Here is a 26,414-nt window from a genome sequence, read left to right as displayed (position 1 = left end):
CTTTGCAGAACACCTACGCTCGGTTCGCAATAAACAACTGCACCTCCCAGTCGCGAACCATTTCAACTCCCCCTCCCATTCCTCAGACGACATGTCCATCCTGGGCCTCCTGCAGTGCCACAACGATGCCACCCGAAGGTTGCAGGAACAGCAACTCATATTCCGCTTGGGAACCCTGCACCCAATGGTATCAATGTGGATTTCACAAGCTTCAAAATCTCCCCTCCCCCTACCGCATCCCAAAACCAGTCCAGCTCGTCCCCGCCTCCCTAACCTGTTCTTCCTCCCACCTATCCCCTCCTCCCACCTCAATTTCCACCCCCATCTCCTACCTACTAACCTCATCCCACCCCCTTGACCTGTCCGTCCTCCCTGGACTGACCTATCCCCTCCCTAACTCCCCACCTACACTCACCTTTACTGGCTCCATCCCCGCCTCTTCGACCTGTCTGTTTCCTCTCCGCCTATCCTCTCCTCTATCCATCTTCTATCCGCCCCCCCCTCCCTATTTATTTCAGAACCCCCTTCCCCTTCCCCATTTCTGATGAAGGGTCTAGGCCCAAAACGTCAGCCTTTCTGCTCCTATGATGCTGCTTGGCCTGCTGTGTTCATCCAGCCCTGCACCTTGTTGTCTCTGTAATGAATCTTTGGGTTGTGGGAACATGCCACCCTCTGTGATCCAACCCAATTTTCTACTGGGTCAGACATGCATGCCTAAGTGATCAGGGGCTGGCATTATTGATGAGGGCCACTTACTTGGCCAAATAAACTTTCAGTTGCAATAGCTCCTACTGGGTTTGATGCTTCTGGGAGGCTACCTTCACACAGCTGGAGGCCTCCCCAGCACAATGCTGGTGGCCCTGGAAAAAGTCCCTCAGTTGTGCCATTAATTACTCAAATTGCCCACTCACTTCTGGCCAAGCTGACCCATTCCTGTCAGTAGTATAATGCCAAATGATTTTCCAGTTTGTCTATATTTAACTCAGGTGTGAACAACATGTTTGATTAGAAATAACTGAACCTTATATTAAACAAAATAACATTTTATATTGCTAATATCAAGATAGGACTATCGCATTGATTTTGAAGAATGAAATGTTGAATCACTGACTGGATCTCAGTAGTTAATGAATAATGTTATATTAAACTCAACCATTAAGTGAAAAATTAGCAGATTATTGTTTACAAAAGTAGGAATGGAGTAATTTATCTGATGTTCAGTTGTGCCTAATACGCTGCTTTCTTTCATGGCTGTCAAAATCTTACAAGCCCCGCCTGCGGTTGCTATTTCTCTGGGTGGAAGCACATGCCATTCTTCATGCTTTCTTCATCAGTGCACCATCCCATTGGCTGCTAGGATATGACACCAGGTTACCTAAGCAAATGTTGCAGAGATATTATCAACAGTGGCTTCTTCCTATAAACTAAGATGTCATGAAAGGAGGACCACCTCTTGACCCTTTCACCACCTCTCATTACATTAGTCTTTGAACAAAGCAAAGTGCAAAGAAAGGCATATTTGTCATCCAGGGAAGCATGGTGTGAAGGAATATTAAATTACATCTTATTTACTTTGGAATTTGTTATTATTTATGAAAATTGTAGTCATCTATGAAAGGGTGTACTTATTTTTTGATGACATTTCAATCAGAAAAGTAATAAGCACCTTGAAGCCATATCACTGTAAAAGGCAAAAACATCCACCCATGTTCTAGGTTACAGCAACCTTTTTACATGATAGGCTGCATTTCAACTTTTCTCTCACTTGGCTGTTGCAGGTGGCGAGGTGGTAAGCAAATTTACAATAGGATTTATCACAACAATTAGGTATCAACTTGATGAAGCTGCAACATAGGACCGTTGCATGCCAAATAACCTAAGCACCATGCGATAGACAGATGTAAAAAAACTCACAATTAACACATCAGATCTAATTTGTGTCTTTCTGCCACATTCAGTAATGAATGGTGGTGGACATTAAACAACTAACAGCAAAGGAGGCTCCATCCTCAATAATGGAGGAGCCCAGCGCATCAGTGCAAAAGATAAGGTTGAAACACTTACAACCATCTTCAGACAGAAGTGCCAAGCATCCTTCTGAGCTTTCCAACATCACCAAATCAGTTCATTCAACCTGATACCAAGGAATGTCTGACAACAGAATTGAATTAACTTTATTGTCACTTTATTGTCATGTACTCACATGAATACAATGAAAAGTTTACAAGTTGCCATTTACAGCGCCATCTTAGGTACAAAGATACTGAGTAACACAGATTCTTAAGTACAAATTCTTAGAAAAAGATTAGAAAAATAAGAAAATATGATGTTAAGCATTACATATCTTCGCATCATCTTAGGCACAAAAGTACAAAATCATAGGAAGAAATTTAAAACAAACAAATAAGAAGTTCGGAATAGCAGTCCTTTCAACCCCGTCCCTGCCAGCACATAGCTTCCAGACTGTGCCAGGCTTCGCATCTAGTCTGTGCTGGCCTTCATCTCCAGCCCACACCGAGCTTCACCAGAAGCTCCTGAGGAGGCCAGGGGTCCGCACTGAGGCCAGGGGTCCCCACTAAGGCTGGGAATCCAAAATGACTTCACTCTAGGCTCAAGGACAGACGGTAAAAAGAAAGAAGGCAAAAAGGGCACAAAAAAGGAGAAAAAGGAAAGAAATGGAAGGAGCAGACAAGCTCTGGCTGAGGGGTCCTACTGTGTCGCTATCTTGGAAAACAATTCTAAATGGAAAGAAGCACTAGACAGTACAAGGACTTTAGCCCTGACAACACGCCAGCAATCGTATTGAGGTACTCCAGAACCACCTGCAGCCCTAGCTGAGCGGTTCCAGTATAGCTATAATGACAATATGGAAAATTGCTCAGGTATGCCTTTGCACAAAGCATCGGACAAATCCAACTTGGCTAAATACTGACCGTGATCATCTCTTGATCATCAAGGTTGTTGACAGTATGATCAAGTGTCACTTTATCAGCAATAATGTGTAACTGACACTCAGCTTGGGATCCGTTCCTGATTTTATTACAACCTTGGTTGCAACATTGATAAAAGAGATTAACTCAAGAGATCAGGTGAGATGACTGCCCTTGACAACAAAGCAAATTTTAAACAAACGTGTAATTAAGGAGTGCAAGAAACCTGGAGTCAGTGGGAATTAGGGGAAAATTATCCATACTTTGAGTTAGACTAACCACAAAGGAATATTGTTGCAGTTATCAGTTCATTCATCTCAATTCTGGGACATCACTGCAGGAGACCCATAGAGTCTGCTGTAGGCCCAACATTTTCCGCTACTTAATCGATGACCTACTCTCTGTTGTTAGGTCAGAAGTGGGGATGTTTGCCGATAATTACATAATTTTTAGTACCATTCGCAACTTCACAGAGGCTGAGGCAGTCCATGTCCATGTGTAGAAAGATCTGTCTTGGCTTGATTAGTGCCAAATAACTTTGATTATTTGCAATGACCATCTCCAACAAGAGAGAATCTAACCATCTCCCTTTGATATGCATTGGCAGTGCCATTGCTGAATGTCCGACTGTCAATATCTTGAAGGGTTACCATCGACAACAAACTGAAATGGATCAATCATGTAAATACTATGGCTACAACAGCAGGTCTAGAAATTCTGTCAAGTAACTTGCCTTCTGTCTCTCTACTGTCTGCCTGCCCTCTACAAGGCACAAGTCAGGAGGGTGAAGAATACATTCCATTTGCCTGATTGGCTTCACCTCCCACATCACTTAAGGACCTTAAGACCAACCAGAACAAAGCAGCCTGCTTGACAGGCTACCTATCCACTACCACCATTCACATTCACTCACTTCAACACAGTGCTCACTATGGCTCTTCTGAAGGCACTATATATATAACAATTAAAAGGTCAAGAGCAGTAGATGCATGGAACCTGCAAGTTCCTCTCTAAGCCACACAAACTTCTGACTTGGAACAGTGTTCCTAAACCTTCTCTGTCACTTGGTCAATATCCTGGAACTTGCTCCCTAACAGCACTGTGAGTGTACCTGCATCCAAACAACTGTGATGGTTCAAAGGCAGTTCAACACTATTTTCTCAAGGGATGGGCAATAAATTCTGTCTTAGCCAGCAACACCATACCCCCTGAACAAGTGTTTTAAAAATTATAATTGGGCATGGCAGGTACTTTTCCATTAATCATTGTCCAGAAATCAGGATTCAATGGCCCTTGAAGAGCTTTTGTCATGTGTGGTAGCATCCCTATCTCTGGGCCTGGAGGTCTGGGATCAAGTCTCACCTGCGTCAGAAATATGTTGCAACGTGACCAAACAACTGATTCAAAATACTTATAATAACTGTTGCTTACTGCATATACCTTCATCATGTAAATTATGCCACACTGTTATAAGGGTGCAAATGGAACATCCAGCAGTACAATTAGCTGGGCCTTGGTGCCTTTTAGGTGCTTTCAAATCAGCTTTTTTTGGGAGTGGACATTTTGCATACGTACATCATCAGCCACTCTAAGTCTTTTCAATTGTCTGCAATGAGGGTATCAGCTGGTGGAGAAAAGAGCTGGACATCTTTTCATCAGCTTTCCTCTTCTTCCAACTGTTGAGGGAATTCTTTTTGAAAACCGATTGGTGCCAACTATGGAACTGGTTGCAACAAAAGCAAACAAGGACTGATGGCACATAGACATGAGAACCTATGTGCCAACAGAGAAAAATCAAAATAACTGAAATACTGCGGAGCCATCACTTACATCTGCCCTGAAAATGAACTGGGGTAAGATATGGAAGAAGGTGCTCAGGGCCTAAAATTACAAAAAGGGACAGCACGGTGGCTTTGGGGCACCACAGTGACCCAGTGGTTAGCAGTGCTGCCTCAGCGCCAGGGACCTGGGTTCAATCCCAACCTTCGGCAACTGTCAGTGTGGAGTTTGCACATTCTCCCTGTGTCTGTGTGGGCTTCCTCCGAATGCTTCGGTTTCCTCCCACAGTCCAAAGGTAAGCAGTTTAGGTGGATTGGTCATGCTAAATTGCACATAGTTTCCAAGGATGTATAGGTTAAGTGGATTAGACATGGGAAATCCAACATTACAGGGATAGGGTAGGGGGGTGAGTCTGGGTGGCTCTTTGGAGAGTCAATGTGGACTTTTTGGGCCGAATGGCCTGTTTCCACACTGTTGGAATTCTGTTCTGTTCTTTTCTCACATTTATTAATGTTTTCAAGTTTTTTGGCATTATTACTTTTCAAATCAAGGAAATATGCTGAATTCCCTTATATTCCTGGACGCTACATTTTTGTGTCCGCATATTATTGGAATAAAGGCATACTTAACATTTGCCAGTTCAACTGATTTCCTGAAAACTATGCCATTTGTTTCCAGAAATCTGTCTGTAATTGTATATTTTGTTAACAGTATAACTTCTTTTGTATCAAGCTATGATTGTTTTCATGTTATGGTGCAGTTTTTACTTGGTATCAAAATTCCCTGCTCTGGCAATGAGATTTTTGGTGATGACCTACAGGGCTACAGAGCTGAAACACAAGATAATTCATTTTTATGGACTGTATTATATCTTTGTGCAGACTTCTTTTATTGTCATGCACCATAGTTCATTAGTATTTTAGTGCAAACTGCCTGTGGGTAGGAATATTGTTTTTGCTCATAACCAGGAGGTATAATCAGCTACATTTCCTTGCTATAAAAGAGATAAAGTAATGAATTTCATTTTAATTTTTGTAATGGTTTTAAGTTAATAGTAGCAGCTGCTTCTACAGTTTGTGGGGGTGTTCTTCTCCAGAAGGCAGAGAACAAAAAAAATTGTAAGCAATGGAACATCTAGGGCGAAAAGGTTAATTCAGAAATCAAGTGATGTATATTCTTATCAAAGACTTATTTGGGGATTTCTTGTTCTGTACTTTAACACTTGAAAAGATCCAGATCTCATTATTTATTCGAATGTAGGATTTCCTGTATTTGACAGGCACATAAAGCCAAATAGATTCACGGTGCTATTGCAGATAAGAGAAAATTAGCTGACAAAATGGTACAATGAATACTTTTACATATAGTCTGCACTAGATATATTTTTACAGTAGACTCTGTTTGCCAAAGGGGCCAAGCAGATAATGCAATAAGATTTTGATCTCAGGATGCAGATTTGAACAAGAGACCTAAGGATCAATGGAAATTGGTACTCCGACCTTATCAGGATATTCAGTATGAGCTGCCAGTGCTCATTGGCTTATCTTATGCAAATAAAGTTTTCAATTTTGGACCACCTGCCTTGCAGGCAGTGTCTCTCAGATAAACAAATTGGAGATCTATTGGTGGAAACCATTTTGAAGTAAAAACAGAAAAATACTGGAAACTCCCAGTGAGGTCTGGAAGCACCTGTGGAGAAAACAACAGAAATAATGTTTCAATTAGATAACTTTGTATCAGATCTTGTGAAGCAAGAAAAATGGGGAAGGTGGGGAAAAGAACAAAGCGTGGATGGGATAAGTTAGAAGCCAAGAGAGTACAAGAGGTAACAGAGACAGCAGGTGAGGGATGTGCAATTGGTTTGTACATGAATTTTCAATAGCTGTTTGCTAAAGCACCAAATGTTAAGCTTAGCAACAAAATTGGAAACAATGTGGATATTAAATTGGCTAAGGCATAGATGACAAGAGTTTTTGGTGAATGACATTTTATTGACCCCTTTGAAGGGAGTTAAAAACTGGTATTCCTCAGAGTTCAGTACTAAAACCATTACTGCTTTTGACTTTTTGATATTTTAAAATTTTCGAGTAACATGAAGCATACATGATGAACAGTGAGGAAGTTATTTGATAGAATTCAAGAGATTGTAGATAGGCTGATGGATTTAGATGGCAAGACAGATAAAATTCAGTGCAGAAACTGTGGGGTGATGCATTTCAGCAGAAACAATGAGAAAGGACAAGCCATGCCAAACAGTTTAATTTTAAAGATATTTTAAAATTTTGGAAGAGAGATGTGAGAATGCTTGTGTACAAATCTTTGATTGTTGCAGGAGAAATTAACAAAGCAATTAATGACACAAATGGGGTACTATGCTACATAAATAGGACCATATACTACATAAATAGGACCATATACTACAATAGCCAATAATAAGCCAATACTAGCTAGACAGAGAAATGAGGTATTATCCATTTTTGCTGCCACACTTTAACAAAGATGTGAAGGATACAAACACAAACGAGCTTATGGGGCAACAGGGGTTCAGCATCTAGAGTGGGAGAGTGACCCTCAGTATGGCCATCCCCTTCCTGTTACCAAGCCTCAATCAGGCAATGAATGCATTTGTACAACGCCACCAATGCCTGTAATCCATTTCCACTCCTGCAAGCCCATATAGCACAGTGTCCAAGATATGCTGTATGATCTGCCTGTGATTGGGTTAAAACCAGCAACATCCATCAATTATTAAGGAGGGTGCAAGGGGGTCTGTAGGGGCAGCAGAGGAAGATCACTGCCACAAGTGGTGGGGGAGTCAAGACTGGGGGGAAAGCAGAGGCATTTGTGGAGGTGGAAATAAGGATGGTGATGGGGTGACTTGAGATGTCTGATGAACAGCATTAGAAGGCAAGATTGACTGTAGGGAGAAGGGGTTATTGACTAGTGACCATTACTGTCGCCTCCACAAGGGGAACATAAAGGAACAAGGTGTAATATCAGGGATTTGGGGGCAGGGGGGGCAGTTGGAGACAAAATCAATGAGATGGATCCCCACATGAGAGGATGGGTTGAAATGGATTGTTGGGGTAATGCGAGTGATAAAAGGACATGGACACACTGAGGAAGTATGTGGCAACCACATGGGGCCTGGTGCTGATTGTATCCACTGTAAGTTGCATTCTCTGCCATCACTTGCCATTCTCTAGATGCACAATGCAACTAAAGAATGACTCAAAGAACACCTGTGGTGCCATGGTCACGTCACTTTAATGGGTGAAAGAATGGAATCAATGTTTGCTGGATGCTAGGACTTTGTAGAGACAAATATATGAAGCATGCATTAGCAAACTCCAGCTACATTTCATTTGCAAACGTTTCTCGGCACATATGCAATACATGGAAAGTGAATACGTTTAGCTTTCTAATGTTGGTCAAAGGCAGATTGCACTATGCCACTGGTACTAGCCAAACCAACATTCTCATCTCAGTAGTGCAGAGTTAGTGGCAGTAACTTAAAAGAAGGCAAGTACCAGGGAAAGGAACCCCACTATTTGTGGAACTTCCAAGGGTGCTGTAGACCAAGGAGAGCATTGCTGCATCACAAGTCATGTGAGTATGAAGATGGACTCAAATGAACGTAATGGAAATTGAAGTGGTTGAGGGGTGGGTCTGAAATGAGAAGAGGGTCAGACCATATCAGGCACTCCCTTTTTGATGTAATGTGTTGGTCACAAATTCAGTGCATATCACAAATTGGTGCACATACTGCAATCAAGGCCGAGATGGAACAGAAACCAAGGCTGCTTAAGATGTGGTTCCACCGCTTGGAATGGTCTGGGTTGAGGTCCTCCAGTATAATCTGGCCATGATCAGCCACACCATCCTAGCAAGGTGTACTTTCCACCATTTGAGCTGGCAAAGAGGCAATATGACAGTTGGTGTAGAACCGAGGGTACAGGAGTAGTCATCTGAAGAGAAGAATGGAGACATTTTGCTGGAGGAAGCTCTCCTTATGGATAACAGAGCACAGCTACATTGCACGTCACAAACAACCTGATTGGCATCCAGTTACAATACATGATATCACAGAAACGCATCACGGACTGTTAACATCAAGTTGATTCACATTGTAAGTTGAGCCGCAGCCTGTTTTTGTTTCCTTTGTATTCCCTTTTGCTAGTTGTCAATAAAAGCTCATGTTTGGACCTATCCAAATTCTTTCCTGAATGTGATGTTCCCCTACTGGACAATGGCAAGTTACGAGTGACCCTTGGGTACTGGGGTAAGAGTATCAGAGATTCAGGGTGATATCAGATGGGATGTATCTAATGACAGGTAACCTATGTGATGTGGTGATTAACTGTGCCTCTGAAACATGCCTGGCACTGACACAAGTGATGCCAGTATCTTGGTAGATGTCTGATGAAAGGTGAGCTTTTCTGGGAATGAACACACAGTGAGTTGAGGATAGAATTGATGTGAGAGATGCCATTGGTGCAGGGTAGCTAGTTAATGAGGTTCATTTTGCAAAATATGGCAAGAAATATTGCTAGGCCTCAAGGTAGGATTTTGTGCAAAAAATTTGGTGCAGTTTACGTTGAAAAAGGCGAGATTCAGCCTGATAGCTTGGTATAATGAATTAAGCATTAGGACTTGTTTGCCCATGAAACTGATTTGTAGTGAATACCATGCTTTTCTGTGTTTGGTCAAAGTGAACAAATCTCAGATACCTCTTCAACGCTGTCAGACGATCCTTGGATAATGATCTTTTGCAACTCTTGCTCAGCTTTGGCAGTTGCCAATTGCAGCTGTCTACACTGGCTCCAAACAAAATGTAACAGATTGACCCTCAAAATGACTTCAGAATCATAGTCAAGAGGAATAATGTCTGGATCAAGAGGAATATCTTTGTCTTTGTATGGGTTGGCTAATGTGCATAGCATATCAAACACAATCATCCTAGTACCTGCCTTAAAACTCACTTCAAATTAACATTCTTGGAGATTGTTGACTGACTCAGTTGAGTGATATGTGTTTTTTTTTCTATCAGTGTGTGAGGTTTGAATCTTATGAATTGTGACTATACTAGATCTATGAATACTGGTGGTCCTGCCACTGCTGACTTGGTATCTCAAAATTAGAAGATCTTGAGAAGCCAAGATGAACTTGTGTATCGATTCTGCAATGTAATTCTGCTAATATATGGACTTGGTGATCTATTATGCATGGTGAGATGCTGTCTTGAACGTAGTTCGTATAGTGCCACTTGTTGACATACATGACTTTTAGGATGTGTGGTGGTAATACATTGGCACTATCTTCCATGTTAATTTTAGCTTATTGTGTATGATATCCTGCCTTTTCAGGAAATAAAAACACACGAGTAAGGAGTAGGAGTAGGCCATTCAGCCCATCAAGTCTGCTCCACCATTTAATGATATGGATGATATGATTGTACCTTCAAATTTGTACTCCTGGCTATCTCTAATAACTATTCACCCCTTGCCTAACAAAAATCCATTGACTTCTGCCTTTAAAATATTCAAAGACTCAGTTTCCACAACCTTTTCGGGAAAAGAGTTTCAAAGATTTGGCACAAATAACATAGGAAATTAACAGTTGTAAAAGTTTTGATTGCCTTATTCTATTTACATGGGGTGAGACTGACAAAATAGAAAGCTTGGCCATCTTTTGAAATTTGTCTTCTACTTAGTCGACTCCAAATTTCATTGATGTTTTTGTATTTGAGCGTCTGCTTGATTCCTTCTTCTTCACTTTCTGACTGGTTACATCAGTAGTGAAAAGGATGTAAGTGACATTACACAGAGATGCACTTGTGCACAGCAGATGATGAAGCTCTCTAGAGGTCACAAACAGATCTGGAGGTGAAGAAATTCAGGGCTGTGATGAATTTGACCGTCACGGGTTATGCATGCCAACCTGGTCCACCTGACTTGAGGTCTTCTTCCAGGAGCTGCAAATTTCAGCAACATGAGTATCCTCCAAACGGACTGGTGTTCAATTATTTTCAGAAACTCATTGGTACTTTTGATGTCACGCTGGTAGTCTGAATCCATGTTTAAAGATGTAGTTGTTTTTGGTATATATTTATAGTAAAATAAACTGTTCCATGTGAGTTTCCTGCTCATGACCATTAAATGCAGAAATTAATGTATTCCTGCTGGCTTATTGATGTGCCAGCACACTTCTGATATTTTAACCTTGCGCGGGCACCAATATTCAAAACCCCACCTTTTCTGGCTGACTAAACATAGCACTTCCTAGCTCGTTCTTGAGTTCTATATTTGCTTTGGACAAACTATATTATGTCAATGTCTTATGAAATGTTCCATTTTAGATGTGAAATTTAGATGGCAGAGGAAGTGGTGGAGGTGGATACAGTTATGACATTTAAAAGGCATCTGGATGGGTACATGAACAAGAAGGGTTTCGAGGGATATGGGCCGAATGCTGACAAATGGGACTAAATCAGTTTAGGATATCTGGTTGGCATGGTGAATTGGACAGAAGGATCTGGTATCTGTGCTGTATAACTCTATAACTCTAAGTAAATGTACCAGCAAGCATCCATAGGAATGTTTGTTTAAAGGTATCAAGGCGAAGTTACACCTTCGAAAACCTTTTTGTAACTCAATGAAATAGGTTTTACATGTAACAAGCAAGGATGCTGTAGAATGATTTGATAATCTTTAAGAAGTAGTTGTAGTTAATTTTTGCCCAATGCTTGTAGTTCTTAACAAAATAGCTTTTTGATATTGACTGTGAACAGTACAAACTCCTGGGAAAGTCAAAACTGATATTATTAAAGTTTTTTTTATTATTACAGTGTTATCTTTAGATTGCAAAGGCTCATTTGAGATTAGTGAAAAGGTTATTTTACCCAAAGGTTTACAGAAATGTTTTCATTCAAAGAAGGTTACGTGGTAATCTACATTTATAATTTAATAAACAATGTTACTGTCTTGCTGAGATAAATGGAATCTCCAATTCCGAAAACTAAAATAAAAAACAGGAACTAAAAAAATACAACAACTAAAACAGTTCTGCCAGCATTTAAAGAACAATAAATGGTTGGTATACTTTCAGGTATAAATCCTTCATAAGTCTTTATTGCAAGGATTTGGAAAAGTAAGGAAGTCCTGCTGGAATTAAATGCCGCTTTGGTGATACCATACATGGTGCACTGCACACAATTTTAGTCAGCCAATTGCCAACAAATGGAGGGTGAGCATTTCTTATGAGAAAAGCTTGACAGGCTAAGCTTGTATTCAATGAAAGAGGTCATTTGTTTGAAACATATAACATCTTGAGAGGTCTTGACAAGGTTCTTTGATAGGAGAATCCAGAACTAAGAGTCAATCTTTGAAAATCAGAGTTGCCCATTTAAAACAGAGATCAGGCAGTTTTTTTTTCTCTCAGAGTGTCATGACTCTTTGGACCTGACTTCCTCAAAAGGTTATGAAAGCTGAGTCCTGGACTACCTTTAAGGCAGAGGTGGATAGATTTTTGTAAAGCAAAAAGATGAAAGGTTATCAGGATCAGAGGGAATGCAGTTTTAATGTTACAATCAGATCCTATCGAATGGTAGAAAGTGCTGGAGAGCTTGAATGACCTACTCCTGCTCCAAACTCATATATTTGTATGTTAGTACATCCAGCAAGAAACTAGACAGTGCAAATTCCCAGTGTGTAACCAAGTGCTGGTACCTGATGGTTGCAGCTTGCTGAATGCTTCTCCCTGTCATTATGCGTCTGTTTCTTGTCTGCACGCTGTATGGCCACTAACCCATTGACCTTTTGTCTGTGCAAGTTGGCATTTGGAAACCACCAGCCTTACCAGATCGTTGGGCTTTCTCTCAGACCAACTCAGATACCACTTCAGCTCTTCAACACACTGCTTTGGAACTTAAGGATACATATGACTTCTATGCTTCTGCCAGGTTGTTTGCATGCAGGGACATATATGCATCAACACAGAATGATTTTGAGCTCACAAGGAAACATATACCTTATGGATCTTAGTTTTCTTTCTTAATACTCACTCACTTTGCACTTATAAGGAGGTTGCCAACTTCTGTATACTTCACATTCCTCACTGCCTCACACAGTTATTGACATCAACACTGACTTACGGATTACCAGGTCACAGTGTGGCTCATATAGCTTGCTTAGCACACAGGGTCTTTAGTGCTGAGCTACAGGCTACCAGTCTCATCGCAGCTTGCATTTCCTTCTTAGAGCAGAAGGAAAGGCAGGCAGCTTGTTATAGTGGGAAGCACTGAACAGTCAAAGGAGAGGACACATCACCATGCGATACCATGCTAAGTCAATGTAACGCAGCATTTGCTAGCAGTTCACTCAGCAAGTATATGTGCTTAAAGCAAATGGCCATTTGTAAATGTCAGAGGGGAGCAGTTACAGTGGAGTCGAGAGGAAAGATGGCCAGTAGGGGTTACTGCCATTGTCAGTAAGGAGGCTCATCTGATTCCAGTCCAGGAGGTTAGCCATAGACAGTCAGATGCATGATCTTTCCAGTGTCTGGGAATCTCTAACTTTGGAGTCCAGGTAATTGGGCCATGGTTAATCCTGCAGGTCAAGTGCAAGCAGTTTCATGATGACAGGTATGTCATTCAGTGTACTGTTAAAACATCAGTTAAGGAGTGAGCCATGATTGTCGGGGCTGCCCTATCAAGTCAGTACAGGGTGGGTTGTAGTCATCCCTGGAGATTTGGTTATAATGCACAGCAGTCATAGCAAGAGGCACTTTAAGGAGTCCTGGGCAAGTGCTACCACAAGTCTGAGAATGTTGTACTGGGTACCTGAGGGAATGGTGAAAGTGATGGGGGGAATTGTAGATGATAAGGTGGGTGCTGATAGTGAATGGAAGGGGACTGGGAACTCTGAAAAGGGGAGTTCCAACAGATCATGATAACTCTGGACTCTCCATAGGAAAGATAGGACCAACAAGAATGTGAGAATTTCCAAAGTCATGGGCTCTAAAGGTGAAGTGAACATATGAATAGTTATGTAAAGCAGCTAAATGGAAATGATTGCAGGAGGCTTAAAGGTTATCAGAAATTAGAATATCCTGTATTGTCACATGGTCATAGGCGCAACAGAAGCACTAACATAAAACAAAACATGAAGGATTGGGGAAAATTTGCACCTCAACCCAGAGACTGCAAGTCACTCAGTGAACAAAAGTTGCAGCCTTGCATTTTGGATCAAAAGTCAATTGCACGTTTAATAGACAAAATGTTTGCTTATGGATGTAGAGTGTAAGTAACTTCTTTTTTGGGGGAGTGTGGTGTGGGAGGTGTAAAACTCTTGGAATTGGAGGCCTTGTTAGGGGCAATGCCTACACTGACTCAGGAATGCCACCCTTCTGGCTTCAATTTGAACTTCTCTGGCAGGTCATTCATTACCTTAAGCTATCATGACCATTACATTGTACCCGCTAATTACCTCCTTTTCATATCAGCTAAGCTGTAATAAGAGAACAAAAACAGAAGTTGCTGGAAAGGCTCAGCAGATCTGACAGCATCTGTGAAGAAAATTCAGAGTTAACGTTTCAGGTCTGGTGACCCTTCCTCAAAACTGATGGTAGCTAGGAAAATGTTGGTTTATAATAAGAGAAAGCCACTTAATAGCAGTACCTGACTTCTAATTACACAACACATTCCATAACAAACACTGGAGGACAACACTTCATAACTGCCAGATTTTCACACTGAACTGTAAGAATGCAGTAACATGGTCTGTGATACTGAAGAGACTCTCGGGGGCTGGGGAAAGTTATCATGGTTGCTTATTAGCATAATTCTTCTCCCAATGGAGTGTTAAATTTTTGGTTGTGTAATGTGCAATTGGATATGTTGCCGTACCTCAGAGCTCCTCATAAACATATGACAGTGACCTCCTTAGAAAGCCTCCATGTCACATGGACAGCATAACATGCTGGATGTGAGGGCATAGGAGTTCCTCAATAAAATTGTGTCATCTTCCTCACATTCCCCACAGCTTATATACTTGTGAATCTCACAAGAGGATTGGAATGGTCACAGTGATTGTAGCATTAATGCAACTCTGAAGACAATGTAGAAAGAGATTTCTACTCCGTGAACGAGCAAGAACAGGAAACGTCAGTGGCTCCTGTACAGCCTCCAGATGGAGAAGCAGGAGGTCAAGATTCATAAACGGAGGTGGAGGTGTATGTTGAGACCCCACATCGACAGGCCTTGCTGTCTTTTTCTTCAACTGTCTGAAGCACAGTGCAGGTGCGATTAAGGAAGTCCCAGGCTATCATCACTGATCTGAATTGCTAGAGGAGGACTTGTGCTAAGAAGGAGACAAAAGAAAACTGCAGGTGCTGGAATCCAAGGTAGACAAACAGGAGGCTGAAAGAACACAGCAAGCCAGGCATCAGCAGGAGGAAGGGAGTAGTCAACGTTTCAGGTATTACCCTTCTTTAGGACTGGATGTGTGGGTAGCGGAATGGTGATGATAGGTGGACGCTGGTGGTAGGTAAGCCCTAGTTGGTTGGTGGCTGGAAGAGAGGGTCAGAAGGTGGAATGGAAGGGAAGAGGTAGGGCTGGAAAGCGAGCTGGGGAATGGGTGGGAAGGTTATTTGAAATTGGAGAATTCAGTGTTGAGTCCTCTGGGCTGTAGGGTGCCCAGGCAGAAGATAAGGTGTTGTTCTTCAAATTTGCGTTACAAGTCGCTGCAATACTGGAGGAAGCCGAGGACAGACGTATCAGAAGGGGAGTGGGATGGGGAGTTGAAATGGGCAGTGACCAGGAGGTTAGGTTGGCCGTTACAGGCCAGGCAAAGATGCTCAGCAAAACAGTCACCTAGCCTATGTTTGGTCTCACTGAGGTAGAGAAGACCACATCGGGAGCACTGAATGCAATAGACTAGGTTGGAAGAAATGCAGGTGAAGCTCTGTCTCACTTGGAAAGACTGTTTAGGGCCCTGAATGGAGTTGAAGGAGGTGGTTTGTGGGCAGGTGTTGCATCTTTTACGGTTACAGGGGAAGATACTGGGTGGGTTGGAGTGGTTGGTGGGGAGTGTGCCACACACTGAGGAGTGGTGAAGGAAATGCTCCTTGCGGAAGGCAGAGAGGGGTGGGGAGTGCAAGATGTTCTGGGTTGAGGGGTCTGATTGAAGTTGGCAGAAGTGTTTGAGGATGATACATTGGATACAGAGGCTGGTGGGGTGGAAAGTGAGGACAAGGGGGACCCTATTTTGATTATGTTTGGAGGTGGGCGGGGTGTGGTTAAGAGCTGTGGAGAGGGGAATGGAGGCAGCATGGTGGAGGGCTGTCTGGATGACAGGGGGAAAAAGAGCATTGTTTGAAAAAGGTCATATCAGCTACCATTGTCAACCTATCACCACCATTCTGCTACCACCCTTCCCCCCTCTTTATCTGTAGCTCACCCTTCCCCATATCCAGTTCTGAAGAAGGGTAATACCCAAAACATTAACTGCTCCTTTCCTCCAGATGCTGCCTAGCTTGCTGTGTTCTTCCATCCTCTTGTTTGTCTACCTCATGCTTAGAAAGACCGGATGACAATCTAATCCTGTGAAGTCACAGCTGCCCTGAAGTTTTACGCCAATGTCTTGTTTCAAGAATGAATTGGGGATCTATGTGGCATTTTCCAATCCTTGACCCATAACTACATTCAGAATGTAGTGAAAGCCATTTTCTGCAGATCACAGCTGTTCATACATTTTCCTTGTGATAAGAAGAGTCATACAGCTTGGGCAATGTGATTCTGCATCATTGTTGGCTTACCCCAGGTACAAGGTGCTATTGACTACACACATGTTGAGAATGCCCTTTCAAAAACTTGCAGAGTTCATCAACAGAAAACACTTCTGCCGCGTCAATGTTTATAAATGCCAAATTCTGGAGGCCTGCACAAAATATTATACTAGAAATCTCATAGGCTCCTTTCTCCTTCCAAGGTCCCCAGGATAGACAGGGATGTCTGCTGGGAGATGAGGTGTACCCCTCCCAAATGTGACTCATGACACCTTCACGAAATCCTGAGACTTACTCAGAACAAAGGTACAAAGCTGTTCACACTTGAACCAGGAACATAGTGCAACAGACCACAGGCCTACTTAAGATGTGTTTTGATGTCTGAACTGCTTGGACAGCACCTTACAATATAACCCCAAAATGTGTATCAACATTGTGGCATACTGTGTCCATCATACTTGGAGCCAACAGAGGGGAATATCCTAAATGCCAATGAAATGGAGGAACAACTTTTGAGGAAGAAGGTGAGGTTGAAGGTCAGGACATTGACCAGGAAGACCAAAATAACATACAGAGCAATATATCGTTGAGCCTGAAAACCAGAGATAATCTATTTGAAACCAGCTTCCAGGATGAATGAGTTTGTTTTGGACTTTGTTTAATTGCTTAAGCTTCGGTTGGTAAGCGCAGAGGATATAGAAACTTCTTGTTTTTGCAGTCTTCGACATTTTGCGTTGCTGAATAGATTCATAATAGCCAGCGGGTTGAGAGGAATACTGAGTAATCGCCTTTCGATCCTTCCGTAATTGATAACGCTTCAATATTTCACAGTGCACAGAAACTGCTAAGTTTCCCTGAAATGCTTGAGCATCCAGTGGGACAGCATTGAACCTGTAAGAAGTAATGCACTGTACACCTTTTCTCAGCAGACCAATGTGCTTTGAGACAAAGTAATTTACATCTTTCAGTCTTGGATAGTAATACAGTTCATTGAAAAGCTAATGAATAGAAGGACTGTTTGCCTCCTGAGAGAATCATCACCGATTTGTTCTTGAACACTTTGGTAATTCTGGACTTCTAGCCCTAGAAATTTATTTGGGGGTAACGTAGGAAGTTATGTTCAGAGCTTTCTGCCCCTCAACAGTTCTGACACTGCCAACTCACATTGCAGAGGAGTCGACCTAAGAGTATGGTTTGAAAGCCCTAGTTTCTCTTCAACAGTATTTTGATCATTAGGGTGCCATGTTGGCCTTGCTGTTGGGTTGGGAACGTTTCGGAGAGCTTTTTCGAGATGCTTAGGGTTTTCTCCTCCATGAAATGTATGAAGCGGTTATGGGAATGTTGTGGATTTTATCAGAAGCAACCTGGTCAGGAATGCCGCATGTAGCAAAGATTTCCTTTGAAACCCAAATGACTGTCTCAGTAGTATGTAGACATTTGGCCTCAATCGACTTCCATGACTATGTCTTACACTGTTGAAGCTATGATCTTTCTTTCCTTAAATAAGACAAAAGTACTGCAGATGCTGTAGATCTGAATAAAAACAGAAATTGCTGGTGCAACTCAGCAGGGCTGGTAGCATCTGTCAGAAGAAATCAGAGTTAACGTTTTGAATCAGGTGGTTCTTCATCAAAACTGTTAGTAGCTAGGAAAATATATTGGAAAATGTATTTATGCTGAAGCTGAAGTTGGGGCGGGTGGTGGGGGGAAGGGGAGAGGTGAGTGGATAGGTGGAGATGGACCCCAGAGAGAGAAAGAGACACATGAAAATGGTAGGTAAACAAGGAGGTTATGGATATCTGGTTAGGACAGAAAAAAAGCTGAATAAGTGATAATAAGGGTTAGAAGTAGGTGAGAATAGGTAACTGTGCTAATATGAACCCGTATGGTGACAGGACCAGGAGTGGGGTGGGTAAAAAACATGGAAGAATGGAGTCAAGCTCTAAATTTATTGAACACGATGTTGAATCCTGTAAGCTGTAGGATCCCCAATTAGTAAATTATATGTTGTTCTTTGCGCATGTGCTGAGGCTTGCTGGAGTGCTGTAGCAGGTCTGCAACAGAAATGATGGTCAGGGCACATGGTGGTGTGTTGAAGTGGCAGGTGACGAGAAGCTTGGAGTCATTTTTGTGGACAGAATGTAGGTGTTCTGCAAAGCAGTCACCCTGCCTACGTTTCATCTCCCCAGTGTAGAGTCCACACTGTGAACAGTGAATACATTAGACTAGATTGAATGAAGTACAGGTAAATCATTGCTTCACTGGAAGGTATGTCTGGGACCTTGGATGGTGAGGAGGGAGGAGGTAATCACTTTCTGCGATTGCATGGGAATGTAGCTGAGGATACGGGGAGTTATTGGGAGTGGTGGAGGAGTGTACCAGGGTGTCACTTTATTAACTGCCTTGTGGAAATCCTTTGGGTCATCCACTGCTTGTTTTTTACCTACCCTACTTGTATTTTATTCTCAAAAACCCATAATAAAATTGCTAAAATGTATTTCCTTTTGTAAACCCATATTGGTTCTGCATGATAATGCAAGAGCATTCAACTGCATTGTTAAGACTTTTTAAGTAATAGATTCCATTATTTTTTATGACAACTGACGTCAGTCATACCAGTCTGTAGTTGCCTGGTTTCTCTCCCTTTTCCATTTGTTGGATAGTGGCATTATAAAAAGTACCTGGAATTAGGAGTTTAATGATGACTATGAATCCATTGTTGATTGTTGGAAAAGCCTATCTGATTCACCAATGTCCTTCAGGGAAGGAAACTGCCATCCTTACCTGGTCTGGCCTACATGTGACTGCAGACCCACAGCAATGTGATTGACTCTTAACTGCATTATGGACAATTAGGGGTGGACAATAAATGCTGGCCTAGCCAGTGACACCCTCATCTCATGAATTAATAAAGCATAATTGTTGACTTCCAATCTTTTGAAATTGTTCAAGACCCTAGGGAATTTTGGAAAATCATGATCACTGTGTTCACTATCCCTTTTGTTGTTTCATTTAGAATACTAGGACAGAAGTCTTCATGCTGTTAGAATTTGTTGGCTTTTAATCCCTTTAGGTTCTTTGTCTGCCACCCTTACTTAGTGCCGTAGTGGTCTGGAGCACAGGAAGAGCTCCTTTGGCCAATTGAGTCTGCGCTAGTCAAAAAAAAGGACCTAACTTTTCTAATCCCATTTTTCAGTACGTGGCTCATAATCTTGTATGCCTTGTCCTTGCAAGTAGACATCTAAATACTTCTTAAATGTTATGAAGGCTTCTGCCACTACTACCCTTATAGGCAACGAGTTTCGGATTTACTGGGTGAAAACATTTTTCCTTGCATTCCTTCTAAACGTCCTGCCCCTTACCTTAAATCTATGCCCTCTGATCATTGAACCCTCCACAAAGGGAAAATGTTCCTTCCTGTCCATCCTACCTACGCCCCTCATAATTTTATATATCTCAATTAATGACCTCTCAATCTCTTCTGCTCCAAGGAAAACAACCCCAGTCTAGGGGCAACATGGTGGCTCAGTGGTTAGCGCTGCTGACTCACAGCACCAGGGACCCAGGTTCGATTCCAGCCTTGGGTAACTGTCTGTGTGGAGTTTGCACTTTCTCCCTTTGTCTGCGTGGGTTGCTGCTAGCTGCTTTGGTTTCCTCCCATAGTCCAAAGATGTGTAGATTAGATGGATTGGCCGTGCTAAAACACAACATTTTGCCTTTTCACAGCCATTGGCAGTCACCTGCCCCTGATGCTGTTGGATTTTCTATCCCAAAACCCCTCCACAATTTCATCTTTCTCTAATTGCTTTCCTCCCAAAATCCACATTTCTAACCAAATGTTTGCTTCTATCTTCTTTGTTTAATGTTCATTTTTCATCTTCAACTTCTATGTAGTGGCTTGGATGCTTTTTCTACATTAAGATCTGTATAAATAGACAGGCACAAAACAATTGAATCTCCTGTTAAAGCTATCTTGTAATTTTGTGATCAGTATTAAATAATTTTGAGTGCTCAGTTGTCTGATTTTACTTAATGTATTTGTTTTAATCATTATTATTTGGCAGGCAACGACTTCCTTCAAAAAATGTCTATTACTACCGCTGTCCAGATCATCGTAAAAACTACGTAATGTCATTTGCCTTTTGCTTCGATCGGGATAATGAGGTTTACCAGTTTGCTTACTGTTATCCTTACACCTATACTCGCCTGCAACATTACCTAGATAACCTGGAGAGAAGGAATATGGATTACTTCAAAAGAGATTTGCTTGGTCTAAGTGTGGTAAGCATTTTACAAATGTGCAAATATCAGAACTCAAACAAAGCTTGGTGCTCTTTAATGCTTAGCTTCAGCCTTAAATACTCCTTGTAACATAATAATGCATCTGAAGAAATAGGATAGTTAGTATTTTTGATACTTTTTTTTGTGCTTTAACTTTTGTTTTTAATCCAATATTCGAAATACCTGATTGAAAATATTTATATTCTCCGTATTTTTATATATTTTTAACTTCCTCACAACGTTACTACGATATTGTTGATAATGATCAAAAGAAATTATTTCCTTAATTGGGTACAAACAAATATCTACATATGATGCTAACAATGTTTTGTAACAATTCCATGCATGTACTTTAATTGAAAACAGTCGGAGAGCAAGGAAACCAGTAACATGCACTTTTCTGAATATATGTGCATACCTGTTAAGATACATATGGAAGTAAAGTACAAATATCAGCACTCTTTGCTGTCATTTTGGATTGACAACTAATTATTTATTTATATCTTCTTGCGCACATCAGGGTTGACTTTTGTCTAAATTTCTCAGAATGAGTGGAGAAGTAATGAGTTTGGAAGAAGAAATACAGGGCAGATGGATGTGTGTAAGATAAGTGATGCTGAAAGGAAAGTTTTATGTTGTTGGGAAACTGAGACAAGTTATTAAACCTACACGCACTGGAGACATTGCATCCAATATAACCCCAGTCAAATGTCTTTGCGGGGTAATTACCGTTTCTGTTGGAGAAGATTTAAACTAATTTGGCAGATAATGTTGATTGGAGTTAAGAAACAATAGATATGCTATTACAACAGTGAATAGATATGGAGAAGCAAATTTGCAAGGGGATTGCAGAGCAGTGCAATAACTAGAGGAATGACAATAGAGTATTTTAATTCTCCTAATACTACTGTAAAGATTAGAGATGGAAGAGTTTTTGAAGTATGTTCAGGGGAGGTTTCTTAATCAGGATGTTTCCAGCCCACTGAGCAAAGAGGAATTGCTGGATTTAAATCTGTGGATTGAGGTGGGTCAGGTGAATCAAATAAGGTAGGAAAAATTTCAAAAACAGGATTATAGTATCAGAAGGTTTAAACTGGCTATGAATGGGATGAGAAAATGTCTAAAATAACTTATTTAATTAGAGAAGGGTGAATTTTAGTGTGTTGAGACAAAATCTGTCTGGGGTAAATTGGAAGTAATGATCAGTGGACAGAACAGTACAGGACAATGGGCTGCTCCTAAAGAGGAGCTGGTTTGGGCAGAGGTGAGGTACATCCCTAAAGGGAAAAGCACTGATCCCTGTGGCATTCTACAAGTAATAGCCTACCAAGCTGAGAATGACCATTTTCTGAACTCTGCTATTAAGAAGCCAGTCATGGCGATGGCCTACTGGTATTATTGCTGGACTATTAATGCAGAAACCCAGCTAATGTTCTGGGAATCTGGGTATGAATCCCACCACAGCAGATGGTGGAATGGTGGAATTTGAATTCAATAATTTTAAAAAATGTCTGGAATGAAAGATCTACTGAAAACCATGAAATGATTGCTGATTGTCAGAAAAACCCACCTGGTTCTTGAAAGTCCTTCAGGAGAGGAAATATGCCACCCTCACCTGGTCTGGCCTACATGTGACTCCAGACCCACAGCAATGTGGTTGACACTCAATTGCCCTCTGGAATGGCCTAGCAAGCCACTCAGTTGTACCAATCGCTACAAGTCTCAAAGAAACGAAACCGGACGGATCACTTGGCATCGACCTAGGCACCGGAAAAGACAATGGTGGAAACAGCACTGTCGACTCTGCAAAGTCCCCCTCACTAACATTTGGGGGCTAGTGCCGAAATTGGGAGAGCTGTCTCACAGACTAGTTAAGCAACAACCTGACTTAGTCATACTCACAGAATCATACCTGACAGACAATGTCCCAGACACCACCATCACCGTTCCTGGATATTTCCTGCCCCACCGGCAGGACAGACCCAGCAGAGGGGGCGGCACAGTGGTATACAGTTGGGAGGATGATGCTGTAAGAGTCCTCAACATTGTCTCTAGACCCCACGAAGTCTCATGGCTTCAGGTTAAACATGGGCAAGAAAACCTGCTGCTGATTACCACATACCATCCTCCCTCAGCTAATGAAACAGTACTCCTCCATGTTGAACAACACTTAGAGGAAGGGCACAAAATGTACTCTGGTTGGGGGATTTCAATGTCCACCACCAAGAGTGGCTCAGCAGCAATACTAGAGATTGAGCCAGTTGGGTCCTAAAGGACATAGCAGTGAGACTAGGTCTGCGCCAGGTGGTGAGGGAACCAACAAGAGGGAAAAACATACTTCACCTCATCCTAACCAATCTGCCAGCTGTAGTTGCATCCGTCCATGACAGTATCGGTAAGAGTGACCATCGCACAGTCCTTGTGGAGACAAAGTCCCACCTTCATATTGAGAATAACTTCCATCATGTTGTGTGGCACTATCACCATGCTAAATGGGACAGACTTCGCACCGATCTAGCAACTCAGGACTGGGCATCCATGAGGTGCTGTGGGCCATCAACAGCAGCAGAATTGTACGCCAACACAATCTGTAACCTCATGGCCTGACACATTCCCCATTCAACCATTACCATCAAGCAAGGGGATCAACCCTGGTTCAATGGAGAGTGCAGGAGGCCATGCCAGGAGCGGCAACAGGCATACCTGAAGATGAGATAACAACCTGATGAAGCCACCAAACAGGACTACTTGCACACCAAACAGCGAAAGTAGCAAGTGATAGACAGAGCTAAGTGATTCCACAAGCAATGGATCAGTTCTGAGCTGTGTAGTCCTGCCACATCTAGTTGTGAATGGTGATGGACAATTTAACGACTCACTGGAGGGGGAGACTCCACAAATATCCCCATCCTCAATGATGGAAGAGCCCAGCACAACAGTGCAAAAGCTAAGGCTGAAGCATTTGCAGCAATCTTCTTCGTGTGGCACTATCACCAGCATTACAGATACCAGTCTTCAGCCAGTTCAATTCACTCCACATGACATCAAGAAACGATTGGAGACACTAGGTTCTGCAAAGGCTACCGTCCCTGACAACATTCTGGCAATAGTAATGAAGACTTGTACTCCGGAACTTGCCACTCCCCTAGCCAAGCTGTACCAGTACAGTAACAACACTGGTATTTACCCAGCAATGTGGAAAATTGTCCAGTTACATCTGTACACAAAAAGCAGGACAAATCCAATCCAGCCATTTACCGCCCCATCAGTCTACTCTCAATCATCAGTAAAGTAATGGAAGGTGTCATCAACAGTGCGATTAAGCGGCACCTGCTCAACAATAACCTGCTCAGTTTGGGTTCCACCAGGGCCACTCAGCTTCTGACCTCATTACAGATTTGGCTGAAACATGGACAAAAGAGCTGAATTCCAGAGGTGAAGTGATGGGAGAGTGACAGCCCTTGACATCAAAGCTGCAATCGACCGAGTGTGGCGTCAACGAGCCCTAGCAAAAGTGGAATCAATGGGTATCAGGGGGTTAACTCTCCGGTGGTTAGAGTCATTCCTGACACATGGGAAGATGGCCATGGTTGTTGGAGGTCAATCATCTCAGCTCCAGGATATCTCCTCAGGGTAGTGTCTGCGGCCCAACCATCTTCAGCTGCTTCATCAATGACCTTCCCTCCATCATAAGGTCAGAGGTGGGGATGTTCGCTGATGATTGTACAAAGTTCAGCACCATTCGTGTCTTCTCAGATACTAAAGCAGTCCATGTTCACATGCAACAAGGACTGGACAATATCCAGGCTTGGGCGGACAAGTGGCAAGTGACATTCGCGTCACACAAATGCCAGGCTATGACCATCATCAATAAGAGGCAATCTGACCACCGCCCCTTGACATTCAATTGTGTTACCATCACTGAATCCCCCACTATCAACATCCTGGGGTTACCATTGACCAGAAACTCAAGTGGACTCATCACATAAACACAGTGGCTACAAGAGCAGCTCAGAAGCTAGGAATACTGCACCGAGTAACCCACCTCCTGACTCCCCAAAGCCTGTCCTCTGTCTACAAGGCACAAGTCAGGAGTATGCAGCCCCAATAACACTCAAGAAGCTTGACACCATCCAGGACAAAGCAGCCCGCTTGATTAGCACCACATCCATAAGCATTCACTCCCTCCACCACCGATGCTTAGGTGCAGCAGTGTGTACTAACTACAAAATGCACTGCAGAAATTCACCAAAGATCCTCAGACAGCACCTTCCAAACCCACAACCATTTTCATCTGGAAGGACAAGGGCAGCAGGCATATGGGAACACCACCACCTCCAAGTTCCCCTCCAAGCCACTCACCATCCTGACTTGAAAATATATCGCCGTTCCTTCACTGTCACTAGGTCAAAATCCTGGAATTCCCTCCCTAATGGCATCGTGGGTCAACCTACAGCAGGTGGACTGCAGCAGTTCAAGAAGGCAGCTCACCACTACCTTCTCAAGGGCAACTAGGGATGGGCAAGGAATGCTGGCCAGCCAGTGACGCCCACATCCCATAAATGAATAGAGACAAAAAATTATCTCTGCTAATATGATCCCCAACACCATGGGCTCTGAACAGGTAGTGCTGGAGAAACTCAGTGGGTTTGGTTGGCTGTTTGGTCTCAAAACATGAACTCTGTTTCACTCTTCACAAATACTGCTATGGCTGCTAAGTTTCTCACGAATTTTCTGTTTTTATTTCAGAATTCCAACATTTGCATTATTTTGCTTCTTTGTGTGCTCTTATTATCCACAGTAACCTTTTAGGTGACATTGTTTGGAAATTTGATACATGCAGCAATCATATAACATTCCTTTGTTTTAAAACATTTCTTTTCAATAAAAAGCATATGAGGAAGACAGCGTACATTAGTGGGGTTAAAGATGAAGAAGAATGGGAGGAAGGCTGGCCTGGGGCATGAAGAAAGTATAAGCCAGTTGTGCAGAATGGCTAGTCTATGCAGCAAGTATCTAGCAACTGTGTAACAATCAGATGTTGCAATCAACTAAATTCTGAACCTTCTAATAGTGGAATACTATGTGGTTGGTTAGCTCAGTTATCTGGTTTGTGATGTAGAGTGATGTCAACAACGCAGATTCAATTCACTCACCAGCTTAAGTTACCATGAAGGTCTGGCCTTCTCAATGATATCCTTTGCCTGAAGTATGTTGACCCACAAGGTTACACTACCACCAGTCTCTCTCTAATAAGATAACAGCCCTATGGTGCTCTGGGAATATAGCAACCTTTCCTTGTTACATAACAAGGTACCAAGATATAAATCAAACATTTCTTCTGCTTTTTTAAAATTTTTTTTATCCATTAACAGGATGACGGCATCGCTGGCTAGGCAGCATTTATTGCCCATCCCTAATTACCCAGAAGGCAGTTCAGAGTCAATCACATTGCTGTGGGTCTAGAGTCACATGTAGGCCAGACCGGGTAAGGATGCCAGTTTCCTTCCCTAAAGGACATTAGTGAACCAGATGGGTTTTTCCGACAATTGACAATGGATTCATGGTCACCATTAGATTCTTAATTCCAGATATTTATTGAATTCAAATTCCACTATCTGCCATGGTGGGATTCAAACC

The 26,414-nt window shown here is 42.2% G+C and overlaps 1 protein-coding gene across 1 annotated transcript in view; it reads left to right on the top strand.

The window, feature by feature from the left end:
• Positions 1 to 26,414, top strand: part of agbl4 (AGBL carboxypeptidase 4) — a 690,087-nt gene that overhangs the window by 237,867 nt on the left and 425,806 nt on the right. The window contains exon 5 of the mRNA XM_048602285.1: positions 20,558 to 20,774. Within this exon, the coding sequence (XP_048458242.1) occupies positions 20,558 to 20,774 (217 nt within the window). The remainder of the gene's footprint in view (positions 1 to 20,557; positions 20,775 to 26,414) is intronic.

This window comes from Rhincodon typus, chromosome 10, assembly GCF_021869965.1.
Source record: "Rhincodon typus isolate 14 chromosome 10, sRhiTyp1.1, whole genome shotgun sequence".
NCBI lineage: Eukaryota > Metazoa > Chordata > Chondrichthyes > Orectolobiformes > Rhincodontidae > Rhincodon > Rhincodon typus.
The sequence above is the reverse complement of the archived record's forward strand: the minus strand, read 5'-3'. Positions and strand labels throughout refer to the sequence as shown.